The sequence below is a fragment of the Salvelinus namaycush genome, unplaced genomic scaffold (assembly GCF_016432855.1).
Source record: "Salvelinus namaycush isolate Seneca unplaced genomic scaffold, SaNama_1.0 Scaffold95, whole genome shotgun sequence".
NCBI lineage: Eukaryota > Metazoa > Chordata > Actinopteri > Salmoniformes > Salmonidae > Salvelinus > Salvelinus namaycush.
In genome coordinates this window covers 172,516-194,491 of record NW_024061697.1, presented here as the reverse complement: position 1 = coordinate 194,491, position 21,976 = coordinate 172,516, and the positions used below count along the sequence as shown (strand labels likewise).

The 21,976-nt window shown below is 45.9% G+C and overlaps 1 protein-coding gene across 1 annotated transcript in view; it reads left to right on the top strand.

Moving 5' to 3' along the window:
- atg7 (ATG7 autophagy related 7 homolog (S. cerevisiae)) overlaps positions 1–21,976 on the top strand; it is a 61,837-nt gene that overhangs the window by 4,515 nt on the left and 35,346 nt on the right. Inside the window, exons 5-12 of the mRNA XM_038988098.1 lie at positions 143–220; positions 507–623; positions 2,321–2,467; positions 3,685–3,773; positions 8,512–8,639; positions 11,675–11,765; positions 11,850–11,994; positions 21,014–21,172. Coding sequence (XP_038844026.1) covers positions 143–220; positions 507–623; positions 2,321–2,467; positions 3,685–3,773; positions 8,512–8,639; positions 11,675–11,765; positions 11,850–11,994; positions 21,014–21,172 — 954 coding nt within the window. The remainder of the gene's footprint in view (positions 1–142; positions 221–506; positions 624–2,320; positions 2,468–3,684; positions 3,774–8,511; positions 8,640–11,674; positions 11,766–11,849; positions 11,995–21,013; positions 21,173–21,976) is intronic.

Sequence of the window (21,976 nt, the reverse complement as noted above, 5' to 3'; positions counted from 1 at the left end):
TAAACATCGCTCCTCAGGGAGCATAGGCCATTGACATATATTCTTACTACATGAGGCCATCTTGTAATTGTGTTTAATATGTTAGCTTCTTATGTAGTCAGGAAATATCTCGTGTTTCAGTTCCCTTTCTTGTCTTTGCCAGATTTGGGATTCCATACAGTCCGGTGATGCTCTCAAGGACCCATCCCTCCTCTGCAAATTCCTTTTGCTGACTTATGCAGTGCGTAAAACATGGTTTTGTATAAGTTTATAATATAGTTTAATTACTTTTACGATGGGTTCTGTTCACTGCATTTAAGTGTTCTTTCTGTCTCTCTGTCTCTCTCTTTCTGTCTCTCTCTCTTTCTGTCTCTCTCTCTTTCTGTCTCTCTCTCTTTCTGTCTCTCTCTCTTTCTGTCTCTCTCTCTTTCTGTCTTTGTCTCTCTTGGTCTGTCTCTTTCTGTCTCTGTCTCTGTCTCTCTCTCTCTCTTTCTGTCTCTCTTGGTCTGTCTCTCTCTCTCTGCCAGGACCTGAAGAAGTACCACTTCTACTACTGGTTCTGTTTCCCAGCTCTCTGTTTCTCTGAGGGAATTAAGATCCTCAAGGAGCCGGCTACATTAGAACAAGTCTTCTCTTCTAAACAGGTACTCACAGTTTATACATAGATTAGTGTGGTCCAATGTACATCCTCTAAAGTAGGTTACTGAGTGTTGTGTTGTGGGTGTGTGTGAGTCAACCAGAGCATCACTAGAGTGTGTGTGTTTGCGTGGGTGTGTGTGAACAGGATCTCTGCTTATCACCTGCCTCTTGACCCACAATAATCTGGAATGTTCTGGGGAGTCAACTTTACGACTGTAAAAGTCAAACATAGAACACAGATAGTAGGGGAATACAGAGTCAGTCTGGGGTGAACCAGGTTACCAACATGACTGTCACATATGTGGGGAAGGACTGGGACTAGGGTTGTAAAATTCTGGTTACTTCCCCGAACTATAAACTATCAAAATAAAGAAAGTCACACTCTCCATGTGTAAACTCCCAGCAATTTAATGGGTATTTACCAACGTTTCGGCATCACTGTGCCTTCACATCACTGATGCCGAAAAGTTGGTAAATACCCATTAAATTGTTGGGAGTTTATATATGGAGTGTGCGACTTTCTTTATTTTGATAGTTTATAGTTTGTTCACCGTTAGTCAGCACCTCCACACAAACTATTATTCTGGGTGTGCGTCAGCTCATGTTATTTTACTTCCCCGGACTTACCAGGTTTTAGCTAATAAATAATAGGAAGGAATAAGGAGGAAAACAGAATTTATGGAAAACCTAGGACATTTTTGGGAAAAAAGTTACAGGAATCTTGCAATCCTAGGAAAGACTATACAGACAGTCTGGGGTGAAATGTAGGTTAGGTTGAGGTATGGATGTTGCGGTGACCGTATTACCGCCACACGGGCGGTCACGAGTCATAAAAGCAGTCAAATTCCATGTGACCCTTCAGTCACGGTAATTAGGCTTCACCCAGCTCTGATGCTGCTGATGGTCATTAGTAGCCTACCGAACTTGCTAACTGCCTGGTACTCAGCACTCTATTGTCCCTCTAATCACTCTGACATCAATGCAAATGTAATGGAACATCTAATCAAACACTTCATGAGAGCCCATGAGCTCATGTTGAGCAACATTTCTATAGGCTATGCAATTGTGTGAGAAAACAGAGTGATGGCCTCTATTAAAAAGAGGAGGATCCCATCAGCTTTCTATAGGCTAGGCCTAACACATTTATTTCTAAACTTTCCTAATTTAAGCAGGGCTTAGAATGTGAAGAAATAACCTAATAGTTTATTAACATTTTAAGCTAAACGTTCTGATCTGTTGTGTCAGCCACATTGCGTAAAAAAGTTTTTTTGATGCTAGTGGTTTTATTATTTTGGGATCTATCGCATCCCACAACTGTCCCAGACTATGTTTGGAATATGTATTTCTCGCACAGAATAGAATAGGTCAACTGTTGTACTATGGGGGATAGTATATTGACAGGCTAGTGTTTTTGCTGTTCGTTAAGCCTACTCATCTGGTTGGCTGATGAAAGGTAAATGTGGACAGTTCTTCCAATATCTTCAATATGCACCTTGGAATTGGATAAGGACGTGCGCAGCTACCTCCCCGATGTGTCTGTCTTCCCCCGACAGTTATTTGCTTGACAATCACCGGCTGATGAAGTTTCGTCACCGCCACAGCCCTAGGTTGAGGGGTGGATGTCTCCTATACAGACAGCATGGGGTGAACTGAAGGTTAGGTTGAGGACTGTGTTGATCTATACCCTGTCTCTTCCCTCCAGACCTCAGCCTTACAGGCAGCCTATGACAGTCTGTGCAGTGAAACAGGGACCTCAGCTGTTCCTTACTTCCTGATCAAGTACACAGAGGATGCTGTCCAGGTGGCCCAGCTACGAGACTGGGACAGCTTCAACACTGATCTCAACAAGGTCAGTAGTGGCGTTGGGGACAAAGAGTTATGCTGATCAGAATGGCCCATATTGTTGGGTCTGTAATGGGAGGACTGTTCTTGTTTCTCTATTTCTATGTGGGATATGGCAATCATTATTAATCACATTTCCATCCACAGTTTCTATGCAGTGAAGTATACACAATCACCACAGCTGTGATGGAAACAGGGAGTTTCAGTGTCATTTTATAAATGTTTGTTCGATTGACATGGTGGGATCTTTTTGTCGGTAAAATTAATTATTAGAGAAATGAGTAGACCTAATGGTAGTTTACCTTGCCCTCTAAGGGGTTGAGTGGGTAGCCAGGCTAGTTTACCTTGCCCTGTAAGGGGTTGAGTGGGTAGCCAGGCTAGTTTAACATTCCCTCTAAGGGGTTGAGTGGGTAGCCAGGCTAGTTTACCATGCCCTTTAAGGGGCTGAGTGGGTAGCCAGGCTAGTTTACCATGCCCTTTAAGGGGTTGAGTGGGTAGCCAGGCTAGTTTACCATGCCCTCTAAGGGGTTGAGTAGACCTAGTGGGTAGCCAGGCTAGTTTACCATGCCCTTTATGGGGTTGAGTGGTTAGCCAGGCTAGTTTACCATGCCCTTTAAGGGGTTGAGTGTGTAGCCAGGCTAGTTTACCATGCCTCTAAGGGGTTGAGTGGGTAGCCAGGCTAGTTTAACATTCCCTCTAAGGGGTTGAGTGGGTAGCCAGGCTAGTTTACCATTCCCTCTAAGGGGTTGAGTGGGTAGCCAGGCTAGTTTACCATGCCCTTTAAGGGGTTGAATGTATAGCCAGGCTAGTTTACCATTCCCTCTAAGGGGTTGAGTAGACCTAATCCATGCCTGGAAAATACACCCCAACACCATAAGAGGTACCAGAACCCTCGTTTACTGATGCATTTACCTGTACATACTCCTCTTTGCTCACTGTGGAGTAAGACTGGAATATCAATATGCGGATAAGGATGTCCTATATTGGCGGTTAGATTTAATGGCACAATAAACATTACACTGTGCGTGTGGGAGTTTTTACATGTCCTGCCTTTGCACTTTACTTCCTGGTTCATTCAGGTAAGGTTTCTATGAAGTCCCTGATGTTTCTTGGCACAATCCACAATCCTCTTGTGTGAAGTCTCCCTTAGAAAAGTGGTATTTTGGCCTCACTGAGACTTCCTGGTTTAAAGGTTAGGTCAAATATGCTTTGTTAATATTGCAGGTAACCGTGGGTGTGTATGACCCCTGCACTTTGCCCCAGCATCCAGGATGGCCTCTGAGGAATCTGCTGTTTCTCCTAGCCAGCAAATGGTAAATAACGAAAGTCCCAAACATAACATCATCAATCACATCCCACACTACCGGGAGGGGATGAGTACACATCCCTCCCCTGTATATTCCAGTAGTTATAACATACTAGCATGTTATTATAGAACACATCCCTCCCCTGTATATTCCAGTAGTTATAACTAACAGGTTATTATAGAACACATCCCTCCCCTGTATATTCCAGTAGTTATAACATACTAGCATGTTATTATAGAACACATCCCTCCCCTGTATATTCCAGTAGTTATAACATACTAGCATGTTATTATAGAACACATCCCTCCCCTGTATATTCCAGTAGTTATAACTAACAGGTTATTATAGAACACATCCCTCCCCTGTATATTCCAGTAGTTATAACATCCTAGCATGTTATTATAGAACACATCCCTCCCCTGTATATTCCAGTAGTTATAACTAACAGGTTATTATAGAACACATCCCTCCCCTGTATATTCCAGTAGTTATAACATACTAGCATGTTATTATAGAACACATCCCTCCCCTGTATATTCCAGTAGTTATAACTGACTAACAGGTTATTATAGATCACATCCCTCCCCTGTATATTCCAGTAGTTATAACTAACAGGTTATTATAGAACACATCCCTCCCCTGTGTATTCCAGTAGTTATAACATACTAACAGGTTATTATAGAACACATCCCTCCCCAGTATATTCCAGTAGTTATAACTGACTAACAGGTTATTATAGATCACATCCCTCCCCTGTATATTCCAGTAGTTATAACTAACAGGTTATTATAGAACACATCCCTCCACTGTATATTCCAGTAGTTATAACTGACTAACAGGTTATTATAGAACACATCCCTCCCCTGTATATTCCAGTAGTTATAACTGACTAACAGGTTATTATAGAACACATCCCTCCCCAGTATATTCCAGTAGTTATAACTCACAGGTTATTATAGAACACATCCCTCCCCAGTATATTCCAGTAGTTATAACTAACATGTTATTATAGAACACACCCCTCCCCTGTATATTCCAGTAGTTATAACTAACATGTTATTATAGAACACACCCCTCCCCTGTATATTCCAGTAGTTATAACTAACAGGTTATTATAGAACACATCCCTCCCCTGTATATTCCAGTAGTTATAACTGACTAACAGGTTATTATAGAACACATCCCTCCCCTGTATATTCCAGTAGTTATAACATACTAACAGGTTATTATAGAACACATCCCTCCCCTGTATATTCCAGTAGTTATAACTAACAGGTTATTATAGAACACATCCCTCCCCTGTATAGTCCAGTAGTTATAACTGACTAACATGTTATTATAGAACACATCCCTCACCTGTATATTCCAGTAGTTATAACTAACAGGTTATTATAGAACACATCCCTCCCCTGTATATTCCAGTAGTTATAACTGACTGACAGGTTATTATAGAACACATCCCTCCCCTGTATGTTCCAGTAGTTATAACTAACAGGTTATTATAGAACACATCCCTCCCCTGTATATTCCAGTAGTTATAACTAACAGGTTATTATAGAACACATCCCTCCCCTGTATATTCCAGTAGTTATAACATACTAACAGGTTATTATAGAACACATCCCTCCCCTGTATATTCCAGTAGTTATAACATACTAACAGGTTATTATAGAACACATCCCTCCCCAGTATATTCCAGTAGTTATAACTGACTAGCAGGTTATTATAGAACACATCCCTCCCCAGTATATTCCAGTAGTTATAACTGACTAACAGGTTATTATAGAACACATCCCTCCCCAGTATATTCCAGTAGTTATAACTAACAGGTTATTATAGAACACATCCCTCCCCTGTATATTCCAGTAGTTATAACTAACAGGTTATTATAGAACACATCCCTCCCCTGTATATTCCAGTAGTTATAACTGAATAACAGGTTATTATAGAACACATCCCTCCCCTGTATATTCCAGTAGTTATAACTGACTAACAGGTTATTATAGAACACATCCCTCCCCTGTATATTCCAGTAGTTATAACTGACTAACAGGTTATTATAGATCACATCCCTCCCCAGTATATTCCAGTAGTTATAACTAACAGGTTATTATAGAACACATCCCTCCCCTGTATATTCCAGTAGTTATAACATACTAACAGGTTATTATAGAACACATCCCTCCCCTGTATATTCCAGTAGTTATAACTGACTAACAGGTTATTATAGAACACATCCCTCCCCTGTATATTCCAGTAGTTATAACTGACTAACAGGTTATTATAGATCACATCCCTCCCCAGTATATTCCAGTAGTTATAACTAACAGGTTATTATAGAACACATCCCTCCCCTGTATATTCCAGTAGTTATAACATACTAACAGGTTATTATAGAACACATCCCTCCCCTGTATATTCCAGTAGTTATAACTGACTAACAGGTTATTATAGAACACATCCCTCCCCTGTATATTCCAGTAGTTATAACTAACAGGTTATTATAGAACACATCCCTCCCCAGTATATTCCAGTAGTTATAACTAACAGGTTATTATAGAACACATCCCTCCCCTGTATATTCCAGTAGTTATAACTAACAGGTTATTATAGAACACATCCCTCCCCTGTATATTCCAGTAGTTATAACTAACAGGTTATTATAGAACACATCCCTCCCCTGTATATTCCAGTAGTTATAACTGAGTAACAGGTTATTATAGAACACATCCCTCCCCTGTATATTCCAGTAGTTATAACTAACATGTTATTATAGAACACATCCCTCCCCTGTATATTCCAGTAGTTATAACTGACTAACAGGTTATTATAGAATACATCCCTCCCCTGTATATTCCAGTAGTTATAACTAACAGGTTATTATAGAACACATCCCTCCCCTGTATATTCCAGTAGTTATAACTAACAGGTTATTATAGAACACATCCCTCCCCAGTATATTCCAGTAGTTATAACTAACAGGTTATTATAGAACACATCCCTCCCCTGTATATTCCAGTAGTTATAACTAACAGGTTATTATAGAACACATCCCTCCCCAGTATATTCCAGTAGTTATAACTAACAGGTTATTATAGAACACATCCCTCCCCTGTATGTTCCAGTAGTTATAACATACTAACAGGTTATTATAGAACACATCCCTCCCCTGTATATTCCAGTAGTTATAACTGACTAACAGGTTATTATAGAACACATCCCTCCCCTGTATATTCCAGTAGTTATAACTGACTAACAGGTTATTATAGATCACATCCCTCCCCAGTATATTCCAGTAGTTATAACCGACTAACAGGTTATTATAGAACACATCCATCCCCTGTATATTCCAGTAGTTATAACTAACAGGTTATTATAGATCACATCCCTCCCCTGTATATTCCAGTAGTTATAACTAACAGGTTATTATAGAACACATCCCTCCCCTGTATGTTCCAGTAGTTATAACTAACAGGTTATTATAGAACACATCCCTCCCCTGTATATTCCAGTAGTTATAACTAACAGGTTATTATAGAACACATCCCTCCCCTGTATATTCCAGTAGTTATAACTAGCAGGTTATTATAGAACACATCCCTCCCCTGTATATTCCAGTAGTTATAACATACTAACAGGTTATTATAGAACACATCCCTCCCCTGTATATTCCAGTAGTTATAACTGACTAACAGGTTATTATAGAACACATCCCTCCCCTGTATATTCCAGTAGTTATAACTGACTAACAGGTTATTATAGAACACATCCCTCCCCTGTATATTCCAGTAGTTATAACTAACAGGTTATTATAGAACACATCCCTCCCCTGTGTATTCCAGTAGTTATAACTGACTAACAGGTTATTATAGATCACATCCCTCCCTGTATATTCCAGTAGTTATAACTAACAGGTTATTATAGAACACATCCCTCCCCAGTATATTCCAGTAGTTATAACTGACTAACAGGTTATTATAGAACACATCCCTCCCCTGTATATTCCAGTAGTTATAACTGACTAACAGGTTATTATAGATCACATCCCTCCCTTGTATATTCCAGTAGTTATAACTGACTAACAGGTTATTATAGAACACATCCCTCCCCTGTATATTCCAGTAGTTATAACTGACTAACAGGTTATTATAGATCACATCCCTCCCTTGTATATTCCAGTAGTTATTACTGACTAACAGGTTATTATAGATCACATCCCTCCCCTGTTTATTCCAGTAGTTATAACTAACAGGTTATTATAGAACACATCCCTCCCCTGTATATTCCAGTAGTTATAACATACTAACAAGTTATTATAGTCAGTTATATGTTGCTAATATTAGATAAAGTCTTGAAATTGGAACCTGCTGTTTCTCATAACCAGCAGATAGTAAATCCCCACACTAGCTTACATAAAGTGATACTGACAAGCACAGTGTGAGTGATCTTGTACCAGGAAGGGATGAGCACCAATCCGCCTTTATATTCCAGTATACCTCTCTCTTCCTTTCCTGTGCATGACTAAGCTGTCAGTAAATAACTATTATTGTTAATATTAGCTAGATAAAGCTTGGCTGTGTGTGTGAAGTCATGAGGTATGTTCCTACACGGCGTTTTGACCTGTACAGCGTGTCAAGCTAATGTAAACACTATGATACGGAGATATCTACGTGTTAGCATTTCTCTCTCTCTCTCTCTGTGTTGTGTGTGTGTGTGTGTGTGTGTGTGTGTGTGTGTGTACCAGGGGCTCCCAGCTAGATGTGGTGGAGGTGATGTGTTTCAGAGACAGGACTCTTCAGGGTAGTAGGAACGTTCAGCACAGCATCGTGTTCCAGGTCAAACTACCGATCCCTGAGCTGTCTGTCAATGCAGGTAAACACACACATCCCACCGTTTCCCGCTCTGCGGAGCCACGGGGCTGAGAAAACACACAAAGCCTGGCCTTTTTATCTGGCGGACAGGAGCGAGGGATGGGGAGATGGGAGCGAGGGATGGGGAGATGGGAGCGAGGGATGGAGGGGGAGATGGGAGCGAGGGATGGAGGGGGAGATGGGAGCGAGGGATGGAGGGGGAGATGGGAGCGAGGGATGGAGGGGGAGATGGGAGCGAGGGATGGAGGGGGAGATGGGAGCGAGGGATGGAGGGGGAGATGGGAGCGAGGGATGGAGGGGGGGATGGGAGGGAGGGAGGGAGGGGGAGAAGGGAGCGAGGGATGGAGGGGGAGATGGGAGCCCGAGGGATGGAGGGGGAGATGGGAGCCCGAGGGATGGAGGGGGAGACGGGAGCCCGAGGGATGGAGACGGGAGCGAGGGATGGGGAGAGGGAGACGAGATGGGAGCGAGGGATGGGGAGACAGGAGACGGGAGCGAGGGATGGGGAGACAGGAGACGAGACCGAGGGATGGGGAGACAGGAGACGAGACCGAGGGATGGGGAGACAGGAGACGAGACCGAGGGATGGGGAGACAGGAGACGAGACCGAGGGATGGGGAGACAGGAGACGAGACCGAGGGATGGGGAGACAGGAGACGAGACCGAGGGATGGGGAGACAGGAGACGAGACCGAGGGATGGGGAGACAGGAGACGAGACCGAGGGATGGGGAGACAGGAGACGAGACCGAGGGATGGGGAGACAGGAGACGAGACCGAGGGATGGGGAGACAGGAGACGAGACCGAGGGATGGGGAGACGAGAGCGAGGGATGGGGAGAGGGAGGCGAGGGTTGAGGAGAGGGAGACGGGAGCGAGGGAGACGAGAGCGAGGGATGGGGAGAGGGATTTAAATGTTAATGCAGAGACCACCACCTCTCCCTTGGTGGGGTTTGATCGGCTCAAGATCCCAAACAGTGCCCTATTCCCATCTTTATATAGTCTTACAGTTTGGTGACGAACAATGCCTTTTCCATTCCTGTTGTTGATCCATCCTCAGTTTTATCCTATCACAGCCATTCAACTCTGTTTTAAAGTCACCATTGGCCTCATGGTGAAACCCCTGAGCGGTTTCCTTCCTCTCCGGCAACTGAGTTAGGGAGGACACTTGTATCTTTGTAGTGACTGGGTGTATTGATACACCAGCCAAAGTGTATTTAATAACTTCACCCAAAGGAATATTCAATATCTGCTTTCTTTGGGGACTAATCAACCAATAGGCGCCCTTCTTTGCGAGACATTGGAAAACCTCCCTGGTCTTTGTGTTTGAATCTGTGTTTGAAATTCACTGCTCGACAGAAGGACATTACAGAAAATTGTACAGTCGTGGCCAAAAGTTTTGAGTGACACAAATATTAATTTTCACAAAGTTTGCTGCTTCAGTGTCTAGATATTTTTGTCAGATGTTACTGTGGAATACGGAAGTATAATTACAAGCATTTCATAAGTGTCAAAGGCTTTTATTGACAATTACATGAAGTTGATGCAAAGAGTCAATATTTGCAGTGTTGACCCTTCTTTTTCAAGACCTCTGCAATCTGCCCTGGCATGCTGCCAATTAACTTCTGGGCCACATCCTGACTGATGGCAGCCCATTCTTGCAAAATAAATGCTTGGAGTTTGTCAGAATTTGTGGGTTTTTGTTTGTCCACCCGCCTCTTGAGGATTGACCACAAGTTGTCAATGGGTTTAAGGTCTGGGGAGTTTCCTGGCCATGGTCGCAAAATATCGATGTTTTGTTCCCCGAGCCACTTAGTTATCACTTTTGCCTTATTGCAAGGTGCTCCATCATGCTGGAAAAGGCATTGTTCGTCACCAAACTGTTCCTGGATGGATGGGAGAAGTTGCTCTCGGAGGATGTGTTGGTACCATTCTTTATTCATGGCTGTGTTCTTAGGCAAAATTGTGAGTGAGTCCACTCCCTTGGCTGACAAGCAACCCCACACATGAATGGTCTCAGGAGGCTTTACTGTTGGCATGACACAGGACTGTTGGTAGCGCTCACCTTGTCTTCTCCGGACAAGCTTTTTCCGGATGCCCCAAACAATCGGAAAGGGGATTCATCAGAGAAAATTACTTTACCCCAGTCCTCAGCAGTCCAATCCCTGTACCTTTTGCAGAATATCAGTCTGTCCCTGATGTTTTTCCAGCAGAGAAGTGGCTTCTTTGCTGCCCTTCTTGACACCAGGCCATCCTCCAAAAGTCTTTGCCTCACTGTGCGTGCAGATGCACTCACACCTGCCTGCTGCCATTCCTGAGCAAGCTCTGTACTGGTGGTGCCCCGATCCCATAGCTGAATCAACTTTAGGAGACGGTCCTGGCGCTTGCTGGACTTTCTTGGGCGCACTGAAGCCTTCTTCACAACATTCTTCACAACAATTGAAACGATCTCCTTGAAGTTCTTGATGATCCGATAAATGGTTGATTTAGGTGCAATCTTACTGGCAGTAATATCCTTGCCTGTGAAGCCCTTTTTGTCCAAAGCAATTATGACGGCACGTGTTTCCATGCAGGTAACCATGGTTGACAGAGGAAGAACAATGATTCCGAGCACCACCCTCCTTATGAAGCTTCCAGTCTGTTATTTGAACTCAATCAGCATGACAGAGTGATCTCCAGCCTTGTCCTCGTCAACACTCACACCTGTGTTAACGAGAGAATAACTGACATGATGTCAGCTGGTCCTTTTGTGACAGGGCTGAAATGCAGTGGAAATGTTTTTGGGGATTCAGTTCATTTTCATGGCAAAGAGGGACTTTGCAATTAATTGCAATTCATCTGATCACTCTTCATAACATTCTGGAGTATTTGCAAATTGCCATCATACAAACTGAGGCAGCAGACTTTGTGAAAATTAATATTTGTGTCATTCTCAAAACTTTTGGCCAAGACTGTCATTTATCAACAGTCTCCTAATCAATAGTATACTCTAATTAATAGTATGTCATTATCAACGGTCTTTGCTTTCTGTTCCCTCAGCGTGTCCAAAGAATGTAGGATGGGAGAAGAACCCTAAAGGGGCCATGGGACCCCGGATGGTCAACCTCAGTGAATGTATGGACCCAAAGAGGTACAATAAACCAAACCAATCAAGGGTACATCATGAGACTATCTCTATATGTGTCTATCTAACGTACTTTATCTAACACACCAGACTGGCAGAGTCATCAGTGGATCTCAACCTGAAGTTGATGCGTTGGAGGCTGGTGCCTTCTCTGGATCTGGACAAAGTGACTTCTACTAAGTGTCTGCTGCTGGGGGCTGGTACACTGGGCTGCAACGTAGCCAGGACTCTAATGGTGAGGACCTGCGATGTTGAGATAATTCAATTAGATGATGAAATAGAGAACAGGGGGTTTCTACTAAGTGTCTGCTGCTGGGGGCTTGGTACCCCGGGCTGCAACGTAGCCAGGACTCTAATGGTGAGGACCTGCGATGTTTAGATTACATAATGGAAACATAGACTAGCAAGAATATATCCTGTATAACCTTCTGAACAGGTCAAATACAACATGTCAATACACTTCAACATGCTTGAAGTGACTCTAATGCTGAGCTCCTGGTGTCCTCTAGTGACACTTACTGTACATGTAGAGAGAGACTATATATAACATGTAGAGAGAGACTTCTGAACAGCAGATGTTATCTTGTTGACGTGTTGTTGTGTTCTGCAGGGCTGGGGAGTGAGATGTTATCTTGTTGTTGTGTTCTGCAGGGCTGGGGAGTGAGATGTTATCTTGTTGTTGTGTTCTGCAGGGCTGGGGAGTGAGATGTTGTTGTGTTCTGCAGGGCTGGGGAGTGAGATGTTATCTTGTTGTTGTGTTCTGCAGGGCTGGGGAGTGAGATGTTATCTTGTTGTTGTGTTCTGCAGGGCTGGGGAGTGAGATGTTATCTTGTTGTTGTGTTCTGCAGGGCTGGGGAGTGAGATGTTATCTTGTTGTTGTGTTCTGCAGGGCTGGGGAGTGAGATGTTGTCTTGTTGTTGTGTTGTTGTGTTCTGCAGGGCTGGGGAGTGAGATGTTATCTTGTTGTTGTGTTCTGCAGGGCTGGGGAGTGAGATGTTATCTTGTTGTTGTGTTCTGCAGGGCTGGGGAGTGAGATGTTGTCTTGTTGTTGTGTTGTTGTGTTCTGCAGGGCTGGGGAGTGAGATGTTATCGTGTTGTTGTGTCCTGCAGGGCTGGGGAGTGAGATGTTATCGTGTTGTTGTGTTCTGCAGGGCTGGGGAGTGAGATGTTATCTTGTTGTTGTGTTCTGCAGGGCTGGGGAGTGAGATGTTATCTTGTTGTTGTGTTCTGCAGGGCTGGGGAGTGAGATGTTATCTTGTTGTTGTGTTCTGCAGGGCTGGGGAGTGAGATGTTATCTTGTTGTTGTGTTCTGCAGGGCTGGGGAGTGAGATGTTATCTTGTTGTTGTGCTCTGCAGGGCTGGGGAGTGAGATGTTATCTTGTTGTTGTGTTCTGCAGGGCTGGGGAGTGAGATGTTGTTGTGTTCTGCAGGGCTGGGGAGTGAGATGTTATCTTGTTGTTGTGTTCTGCAGGGCTGGGGAGTGAGATGTTATCTTGTTGTTGTGTTCTGCAGGGCTGGGGAGTGAGATGTTATCTTGTTGTTGTGTCCTGCAGGGCTGGGGAGTGAGATGTTATCTTGTTGTTGTGTTCTGCAGGGCTGGGGAGTGAGATGTTATCTTGTTGACGTGTTCTGCAGGGCTGGGGAGTGAGATGTTATCTTGTTGTTGTGTTCTGCAGGGCTGGGGAGTGTGATGTTATCTTGTTGACGTGTTGTTGTGTTCTGCAGGGCTGGGGAGTGAGATGTTATCTTGTTGTTGTGTTCTGCAGGGCTGGGGAGTGAGATGTTATCTTGTTGTTGTGTTCTGCAGGGCTGGGGAGTGAGATGTTATCTTGTTGTTGTGTTCTGCAGGGCTGGGGAGTGAGATGTTATCTTGTTGTTGTGTTCTGCAGGGCTGGGGAGTGAGATGTTATCTTGTTGTTGTGTTCTGCAGGGCTGGGGAGTGAGATGTTATCTTGTTGACGTGCTCTGCAGGGCTGGGGAGTGAGATGTTATCTTGTTGTTGTGATCTGCAGGGCTGGGGAGTGAGATGTTGTTGTTGTGTTCTGCAGGGCTGGGGAGTGAGATGTTATCTTGTTGACGTGTTGTTGTGTTCTGCAGGGCTGGGGAGTGAGATGTTATCTTGTTGTTGTGTTCTGCAGTGCTGGGGAGTGAGATGTTATCTTGTTGTTGTGTTCTGCAGGGCTGGGGAGTGAGATGTTATCTTGTTGTTGTGTTCTGCAGGGCTGGGGAGTGAGATGTTATCTTGTTGTTGTGTTCTGCAGTGCTGGGGAGTGAGATGTTGACTTGTTGTTGTGTTCTGCAGGGCTGGGGAGTGAGATGTTATCTTGTTGTTGTGTTCTGCAGGGCTGGGGAGTGAGATGTTGTCTTGTTGTTGTGTTCTGCAGGGCTGGGGAGTGAGATGTTATCTTGTTGTTGTGTTCTGCAGGGCTGGGGAGTGAGATGTTATCTTGTTGTTGTGTTCTGCAGGGCTGGGGAGTGAGATGTTGTTGTTGTTGTTGTGTTCTGCAGGGCTGGGGAGTGAGATGTTATCTTGTTGTGTTCTGCAGGGCTGGGGAGTGAGATGTTATCTTGTTGTTGTGTTCTGCAGGGCTGGGGAGTGAGATGTTATCTTGTTGTTGTGTTCTGCAGGGCTGGGGAGTGAGATGTTATCTTGTTGTTGTGTTCTGCAGGGCTGGGGAGTGAGATGTTGACTTGTTGTTGTGTTCTGCAGGGCTGGGGAGTGAGATGTTATCTTGTTGTTGTGTTCTGCAGGGCTGGGGAGTGAGATGTTATCTTGTTGTTGTGTTCTGCAGGGCTGGGGAGTGAGATGTTATCTTGTTGTTGTGTTCTGCAGGGCTGGGGAGTGAGATGTTATCTTGTTGTTGTGTTCTGCAGGGCTGGGGAGTGAGATGTTATCTTGTTGTTGTGTTCTGCAGGGCTGGGGAGTGAGATGTTATCTTGTTGTTGTGTCCTGCAGGGCTGGGGAGTGAGATGTTATCTTGTTGTTGTGTTCTGCAGGGCTGGGGAGTGAGATGTTATCTTGTTGACGTGTTGTTGTGTTCTGCAGGGCTGGGGAGTGAGATGTTATCTTGTTGTTGTGTTCTGCAGGGCTGGGGAGTGAGATGTTATCTTGTTGTTGTGTTCTGCAGGGCTGGGGAGTGAGATGTTATCTTGTTGTTGTGTTCTGCAGGGCTGGGGAGTGAGATGTTATCTTGTTGTTGTGCTCTGCAGGGCTGGGGAGTGAGATGTTATCTTGTTGTTGTGTTCTGCAGGGCTGGGGAGTGAGATGTTGTCTTGTTGTTGTGTTGTTGTGTTCTGCAGGGCTGGGGAGTGAGATGTTATCTTGTTGTTGTGTTCTGCAGGGCTGGGGAGTGAGATGTTATCTTGTTGTTGTGTTCTGCAGGGCTGGGGAGTGAGATGTTGACTTGTTGTTGTGTTCTGCAGGGCTGGGGAGTGAGATGTTATCTTGTTGTTGTGTTCTGCAGGGCTGGGGAGTGTGATGTTATCTTGTTGTTGTGTTCTGCAGGGCTGGGGAGTGAGATGTTATCTTGTTGTTGTGTTCTGCAGGGCTGGGGAGTGAGATGTTATCTTGTTGTTGTGTTCTGCAGGGCTGGGGAGTGAGATGTTATCTTGTTGTTGTGTTCTGCAGGGCTGGGGAGTGAGATGTTATCTTGTTGTTGTGTTCTGCAGGGCTGGGGAGTGAGATGTTATCTTGTTGTTGTGTTCTGCAGGGCTGGGGAGTGAGATGTTATCTTGTTGTTGTGTTCTGCAGGGCTGGGGAGTGAGATGTTATCTTGTTGTTGTGTTCTGCAGGGCTGGGGAGTGAGATGTTGTTGTTGTTGTGTTCTGCAGGGCTGGGGAGTGAGATGTTATCTTGTTGACGTGTTGTGTTCTGCAGGGCTGGGGAGTGAGATGTTATCTTGTTGACGTGTTGTGTTCTGCAGGGCTGGGGAGTGAGATGTTGTTGTTGTTGTGTTCTGCAGGGCTGGGGAGTGAGATGTTATCTTGTTGACGTGTTGTGTTCTGCAGGGCTGGGGAGTGAGATGTTATCTTGTTGACGTGTTGTGTTCTGCAGGGCTGGGGAGTGAGATGTTATCTTGTTGTTGTGTTCTGCAGGGCTGGGGAGTGAGATGTTGTCTTGTTGTGTTCTGCAGGGCTGGGGAGTGAGATGTTATCTTGTTGACGTGTTGTGTTCTGCAGGGCTGGGGAGTGAGATGTTATCTTGTTGTTGTGTTGTTGTGTTCTGCAGGGCTGGGGAGTGAGATGTTATCTTGTTGTTGTGTTCTGCAGGGCTGGGGAGTGAGATGTTATCTTGTTGTTGTGTTCTGCAGGGCTGGGGAGTGAGATGTTATCTTGTTGTTGTGTTCTGCAGGGCTGGGGAGTGAGATGTTATCTTGTTGTTGTGTTCTGCAGGGCTGGGGAGTGAGATGTTATCTTGTTGTTGTGTTCTGCAGGGCTGGGGAGTGAGATGTTATCGTGTTGTTGTGTTCTGCAGGGCTGGGGAGTGAGATGTTATCTTGTTGTTGTGTTCTGCAGGGCTGGGGAGTGAGATGTTATCTTGTTGTTGTGTTCTGCAGGGCTGGGGAGTGAGATGTTATCTTGTTGTTGTGTTCTGCAGGGCTGGGGAGTGAGATGTTATCTTGTTGTTGTGTTCTGCAGGGCTGGGGAGTGAGATGTTATCTTGTTGTTGTGTCCTGCAGGGCTGGGGAGTGAGATGTTATCTTGTTGTTGTGTTCTGCAGGGCTGGGGAGTGTGATGTTATCTTGTTGTTGTGTTCTGCAGGGCTGGGGAGTGTAATGTTGTCTTGTTGTTGTGTTCTGCAGGGCTGGGGAGTGAGATGTTATCTTGTTGTTGTGTTCTGCAGGGCTGGGGAGTGAGATGTTATCTTGTTGTTGTGTCCTGCAGGGCTGGGGAGTGAGATGTTATCTTGTTGTTGTGTTCTGCAGGGCTGGGGAGTGAGATGTTGTCTTGTTGTTGTGTTGTTGTGTTCTGCAGGGCTGGGGAGTGAGATGTTATCTTGTTGTTGTGTTCTGCAGGGCTGGGGAGTGAGATGTTATCTTGTTGTTGTGCTCTGCAGGGCTGGGGAGTGAGATGTTATCTTGTTGTTGTGTTCTGCAGGGCTGGGGAGTGAGATGTTATCTTGTTGTTGTGTTCTGCAGGGCTGGGGAGTGAGATGTTGTCTTGTTGTTGTGTTCTGCAGGGCTGGGGAGTGAGATGTTATCTTGTTGTTGTGTTCTGCAGGGCTGGGGAGTGAGATGTTATCTTGTTGTTGTGTTCTGCAGGGCTGGGGAGTGAGATGTTGTTGTTGTTGTGTTCTGCAGGGCTGGGGAGTGAGATGTTATCTTGTTGTTGTGTTCTGCAGGGCTGGGGAGTGAGATGTTATCTTGTTGACGTGTTGTGCAGGGCTGGGGAGTGAGATGTTATCTTGTTGTTGTGTCCTGCAGGGCTGGGGAGTGAGATGTTATCTTGTTGTTGTGTTCTGCAGGGCTGGGGAGTGAGATGTTATCTTGTTGTTGTGTTCTGCAGGGCTGGGGAGTGAGATGTTGTTGTTGTTGTTGTGTTCTGCAGGGCTGGGGAGTGAGATGTTATCTTGTTGTTGTGTTCTGCAGGGCTGGGGAGTGAGATGTTGTTGTTGTGTTCTGCAGGGCTGGGGAGTGAGATGTTGTTGTTGTGTTCTGCAGGGCTGGGGAGTGAGATGTTATCTTGTTGTTGTGTTCTGCAGGGCTGGGGAGTGAGATGTTATCTTGTTGTTGTGTTCTGCAGGGCTGGGGAGTGAGATGTTGTTGTTGTTGTGTTCTGCAGGGCTGGGGAGTGAGATGTTATCTTGTTGTGTGTTCTGCAGGGCTGGGGAGTGAGATGTTATCTTGTTGTTGTGTTCTGCAGGGCTGGGGAGTGAGATATTATCTTGTTGTTGTGTTCTGCAGGGCTGGGGAGTGAGATGTTATCTTGTTGTTGTGTTCTGCAGGGCTGGGGAGTGAGATGTTATCTTGTTGTTGTGTTCTGCAGGGCTGGGGAGTGAGATGTTGTTGTTGTTGTGTTCTGCAGGGCTGGGGAGTGAGATGTTATCTTGTTGTTGTGTTCTGCAGGGCTGGGGAGTGAGATGTTATCTTGTTGACGTGTTGTTGTGTTCTGCAGGGCTGGGGAGTGAGATGTTATCTTGTTGTTGTGTTCTGCAGGGCTGGGGAGTGAGATGTTATCTTGTTGTGTGTTCTGCAGGGCTGGGGAGTGAGATGTTATCTTGTTGTTGTGTTCTGCAGGGCTGGGGAGTGAGATGTTATCTTGTTGTTGTGTTCTGCAGGGCTGGGGAGTGAGATGTTATCTTGTTGTTATGTTCTGCAGGGCTGGGGAGTGAGATGTTATCTTGTTGTTGTGCTCTGCAGGGCTGGGGAGTGAGATGTTATCTTGTTGTGCTCTGCAGGGCTGGGGAGTGAGATGTTATCTTGTTGACGTGTTGTTGTGTTCTGCAGGGCTGGGGAGTGAGATGTTATCTTGTTGTTGTGTTCTGCAGGGCTGGGGAGTGAGATGTTATCTTGTTGTTGTGTTCTGCAGGGCTGGGGAGTGAGATGTTATCTTGTTGTTGTGTTCTGCAGGGCTGGGGAGTGAGATGTTATCTTGTTGTTGTGTTCTGCAGGGCTGGGGAGTGAGATGTTATCTTGTTGTTGTGTTCTGCAGGGCTGGGGAGTGAGATGTTATCTTGTTGTTGTGTTCTGCAGGGCTGGGGAGTGAGATGTTATCTTGTTGTGTTCTGCAGGGCTGGGGAGTGAGATGTTATCTTGTTGTTGTGTTCTGCAGTGCTGGGGAGTGAGATGTTGACTTGTTGTTGTGTTCTGCAGGGCTGGGGAGTGAGATGTTATCTTGTTGTTGTGTCCTGCAGGGCTGGGGAGTGAGATGTTATCTTGTTGTTGTGTTCTGCAGGGCTGGGGAGTGAGATGTTATCTTGTTGTTGTGTTCTGCAGGGCTGGGGAGTGAGATGTTATCTTGTTGTTGTGTTCTGCAGGGCTGGGGAGTGAGATGTTATCTTGTTGTTGTGTTCTGCAGGGCTGGGGAGTGAGATGTTATCTTGTTGACGTGTTGTTGTGTTCTGCAGGGCTGGGGAGTGAGATGTTATCTTGTTGTTATGTTCTGCAGGGCTGGGGAGTGAGATGTTATCTTGTTGTTGTGTTCTGCAGGGCTGGGGAGTGAGATGTTATCTTGTTGTTGTGTCCTGCAGGGCTGGGGAGTGAGATGTTATCTTGTTGTGCTCTGCAGGGCTGGGGAGTGAGATGTTATCTTGTTGACGTGTTGTTGTGTTCTGCAGGGCTGGGGAGTGAGATGTTATCTTGTTGACGTGTTGTTGTGTTCTGCAGGGCTGGGGAGTGAGATGTTGACTTGTTGTTGTGTTCTGCAGGGCTGGGGAGTGAGATGTTATCTTGTTGACGTGTTGTTGTGTTCTGCAGGGCTGGGGAGTGAGATGTTATCTTGTTGACGTGTTGTTGTGTTCTGCAGGGCTGGGGAGTGAGATGTTGACTTGTTGTTGTGTTCTGCAGGGCTGGGGAGTGAGATGTTGACTTGTTGTTGTGTTCTGCAGGGCTGGGGAGTGAGATGTTGACTTGTTGTTGTGTTCTGCAGGGCTGGGGAGTGAGATGTTGACTTGTTGTTGTGTTCTGCAGGGCTGGGGAGTGAGATGTTGACTTGTTGTTGTGTTCTGCAGGGCTGGGGAGTGTGATGTTATCTTGTTGTTGTGTTCTGCAGGGCTGGGGAGTGAGATGTTGACTTGTTGTTGTGTTCTGCAGGGCTGGGGAGTGTGATGTTATCTTGTTGTTGTGTTCTGCAGGGCTGGGGAGTGAGATGTTGACTTGTTGTTGTGTTCTGCAGGGCTGGGGAGTGAGATGTTGACTTGTTGTTGTGTTCTGCAGGGCTGGGGAGTGAGATGTTATCTTGTTGTTGTGTTCTGCAGGGCTGGGGAGTGAGATGTTATCTTGTTGTTGTGTTCTGCAGGGCTGGGGAGTGAGATGTTATCTTGTTGTTGTGTTCTGCAGGGCTGGGGAGTGAGATGTTATCTTGTTGTTGTTGTGCAGGGCTGGGGAGTGAGATGTTATCTTGTTGTTGTGTTCTGCAGGGCTGGGGAGTGAGATGTTATCTTGTTGTTGTGTTCTGCAGGGCTGGGGAGTGAGATGTTATCTTGTTGTTGTGTTCTGCAGGGCTGGGGAGTGAGATGTTGACGTGTTGTTGTTGTGCAGGGCTGGGGAGTGAGATGTTATCTTGTTGTTGTGTTCTGCAGGGCTGGGGAGTGAGATGTTATCTTGTTGTTGTGTTCTGCAGGGCTGGGGAGTGAGATGTTATCTTGTTGACGTGTTGTGTTCTGCAGGGCTGGGGAGTGAGATGTTATCTTGTTGTGTTCTGCAGGGCTGGGGAGTGAGATGTTATCTTGTTGTTGTGTTCTGCAGGGCTGGGGAGTGAGATGTTATCTTGTTGTTGTGTTCTGCAGGGCTGGGGAGTGAGATGTTATCTTGTTGACGTGTTGTGTTCTGCAGGGCTGGGGAGTGAGATGTTATCTTGTTGACGTGTTGTGTTCTGCAGGGCTGGGGAGTGAGATGTTATCTTGTTGTTGTGTTCTGCAGGGCTGGGGAGTGAGATGTTATCTTGTTGTTGTGTTCTGCAGGGCTGGGGAGTGAGATGTTATCTTGTTGTTGTGTTCTGCAGGGCTGGGGAGTGTGATGTTATCTTGTTGTTGTGTTCTGCAGGGCTGGGGAGTGAGATGTTATCTTGTTGTGTTCTGCAGGGCTGGGGAGTGAGATGTTATCGTGTTGTTGTGTTCTGCAGGGCTGGGGAGTGAGATGTTATCTTGTTGTTGTGCTCTGCAGGGCTGGGGAGTGAGATGTTATCTTGTTGTTGTGCTCTGCAGGGCTGGGGAGTGAGATGTTATCTTGTTGTTGTGCTCTGCAGGGCTGGGGAGTGAGATGTTATCTTGTTGTTGTGTTCTGCAGGGCTGGGGAGTGAGATGTTATCTTGTTGACGTGTTCTGCAGGGCTGGGGAGTGAGATGTTATCTTGTTGTTGTGTTCTGCAGGGCTGGGGAGTGAGATGTTATCTTGTTGTTGTGTTCTGCAGGGCTGGGGAGTGAGATGTTGACGTGTTGTTGTTGTGCAGGGCTGGGGAGTGAGATGTTGTTGTTTTGTTGTTGTTGTTGTGTTCTGCAGGGCTGGGGAGTGAGATGTTATCTTGTTGTTGTGCTCTGCAGGGCTGGGGAGTGAGATGTTGTTGTTGTGTTGTTGTTGACGTGTTGTTGTTGTGCAGGGCTGGGGAGTGAGACACATCACGTTTGTGGACAACGCTAAGATCTCTTACTCCAACCCAGTGAGACAGCCGCTGTATGAGTTTGAAGACTGTCTGGGAGGAGGCAAGGCCAAGGCCCTCGCTGCCGTCGACAGACTGGGCAAGATCTTCCCTGGAGTGGTGAGTTCCTGACCTCTGACCTCTAACCCCTGACCCTGGCGTCCAAACAAAACTCTAACCCTCTGTCTCAATAACACCACTTACCCTAACCCTGTCATGGTGAGGCGTTTACACCACAGTCAGCACACAGCTTCAGGGCTTTGTGTGAGCAAGCCCCGCAAACAAATCAGTTGCACTGCACACTTTTCTTGGGCCCTGTTTCCTGTTTCCTGTGCACCTGCCCGCTTGACGTTGTCTCGTTTTTCCCGAGTGGGGAAGAGGGAGAGCAGGACGCACTGCTGCCTCCTCGGCTGCCTCCTCGGCTGCCTCCTCTGCGGCTGTAGCGTATTTCTTGGCGTTCATGTGGTTCTCCCGAAGCTCACATGCCAAATTCATGATGAAATGTCTCCTGCTTGACTGTCTTGTACAACACGTGCGCGTTGATAGCAGCCATGTTGAGGCACGTTGTAGAACAACAGGCCAGCGGTGAGTACCTCCCTTTTACAGAGTGCAGTCCGAGGCAACAGGCCAGCGGTGAGTACCTCCCTTTTACAGAGTACAGTCCGAGGCAACAGGCCAGCGGTGAGTACCTCCCTTTTACAGAGTACAGTCCGAGGCAACAGGCCAGCGGTGAGTACCTCCCTTTTACAGAGTACAGTCCGAGGCAACAGGCCAGCGGTGAGTACCTCCCTTTTACAGAGTACAGTCCGAGGCAACAGGCCAGCGGTGAGTACCTCCCTTTTACAGAGTACAGTCCGAGGGGGAGATTTTTATGTACAATTTTCAGCCGTTCATCATAAAGTAATTAGACCGCCCACAATTCTT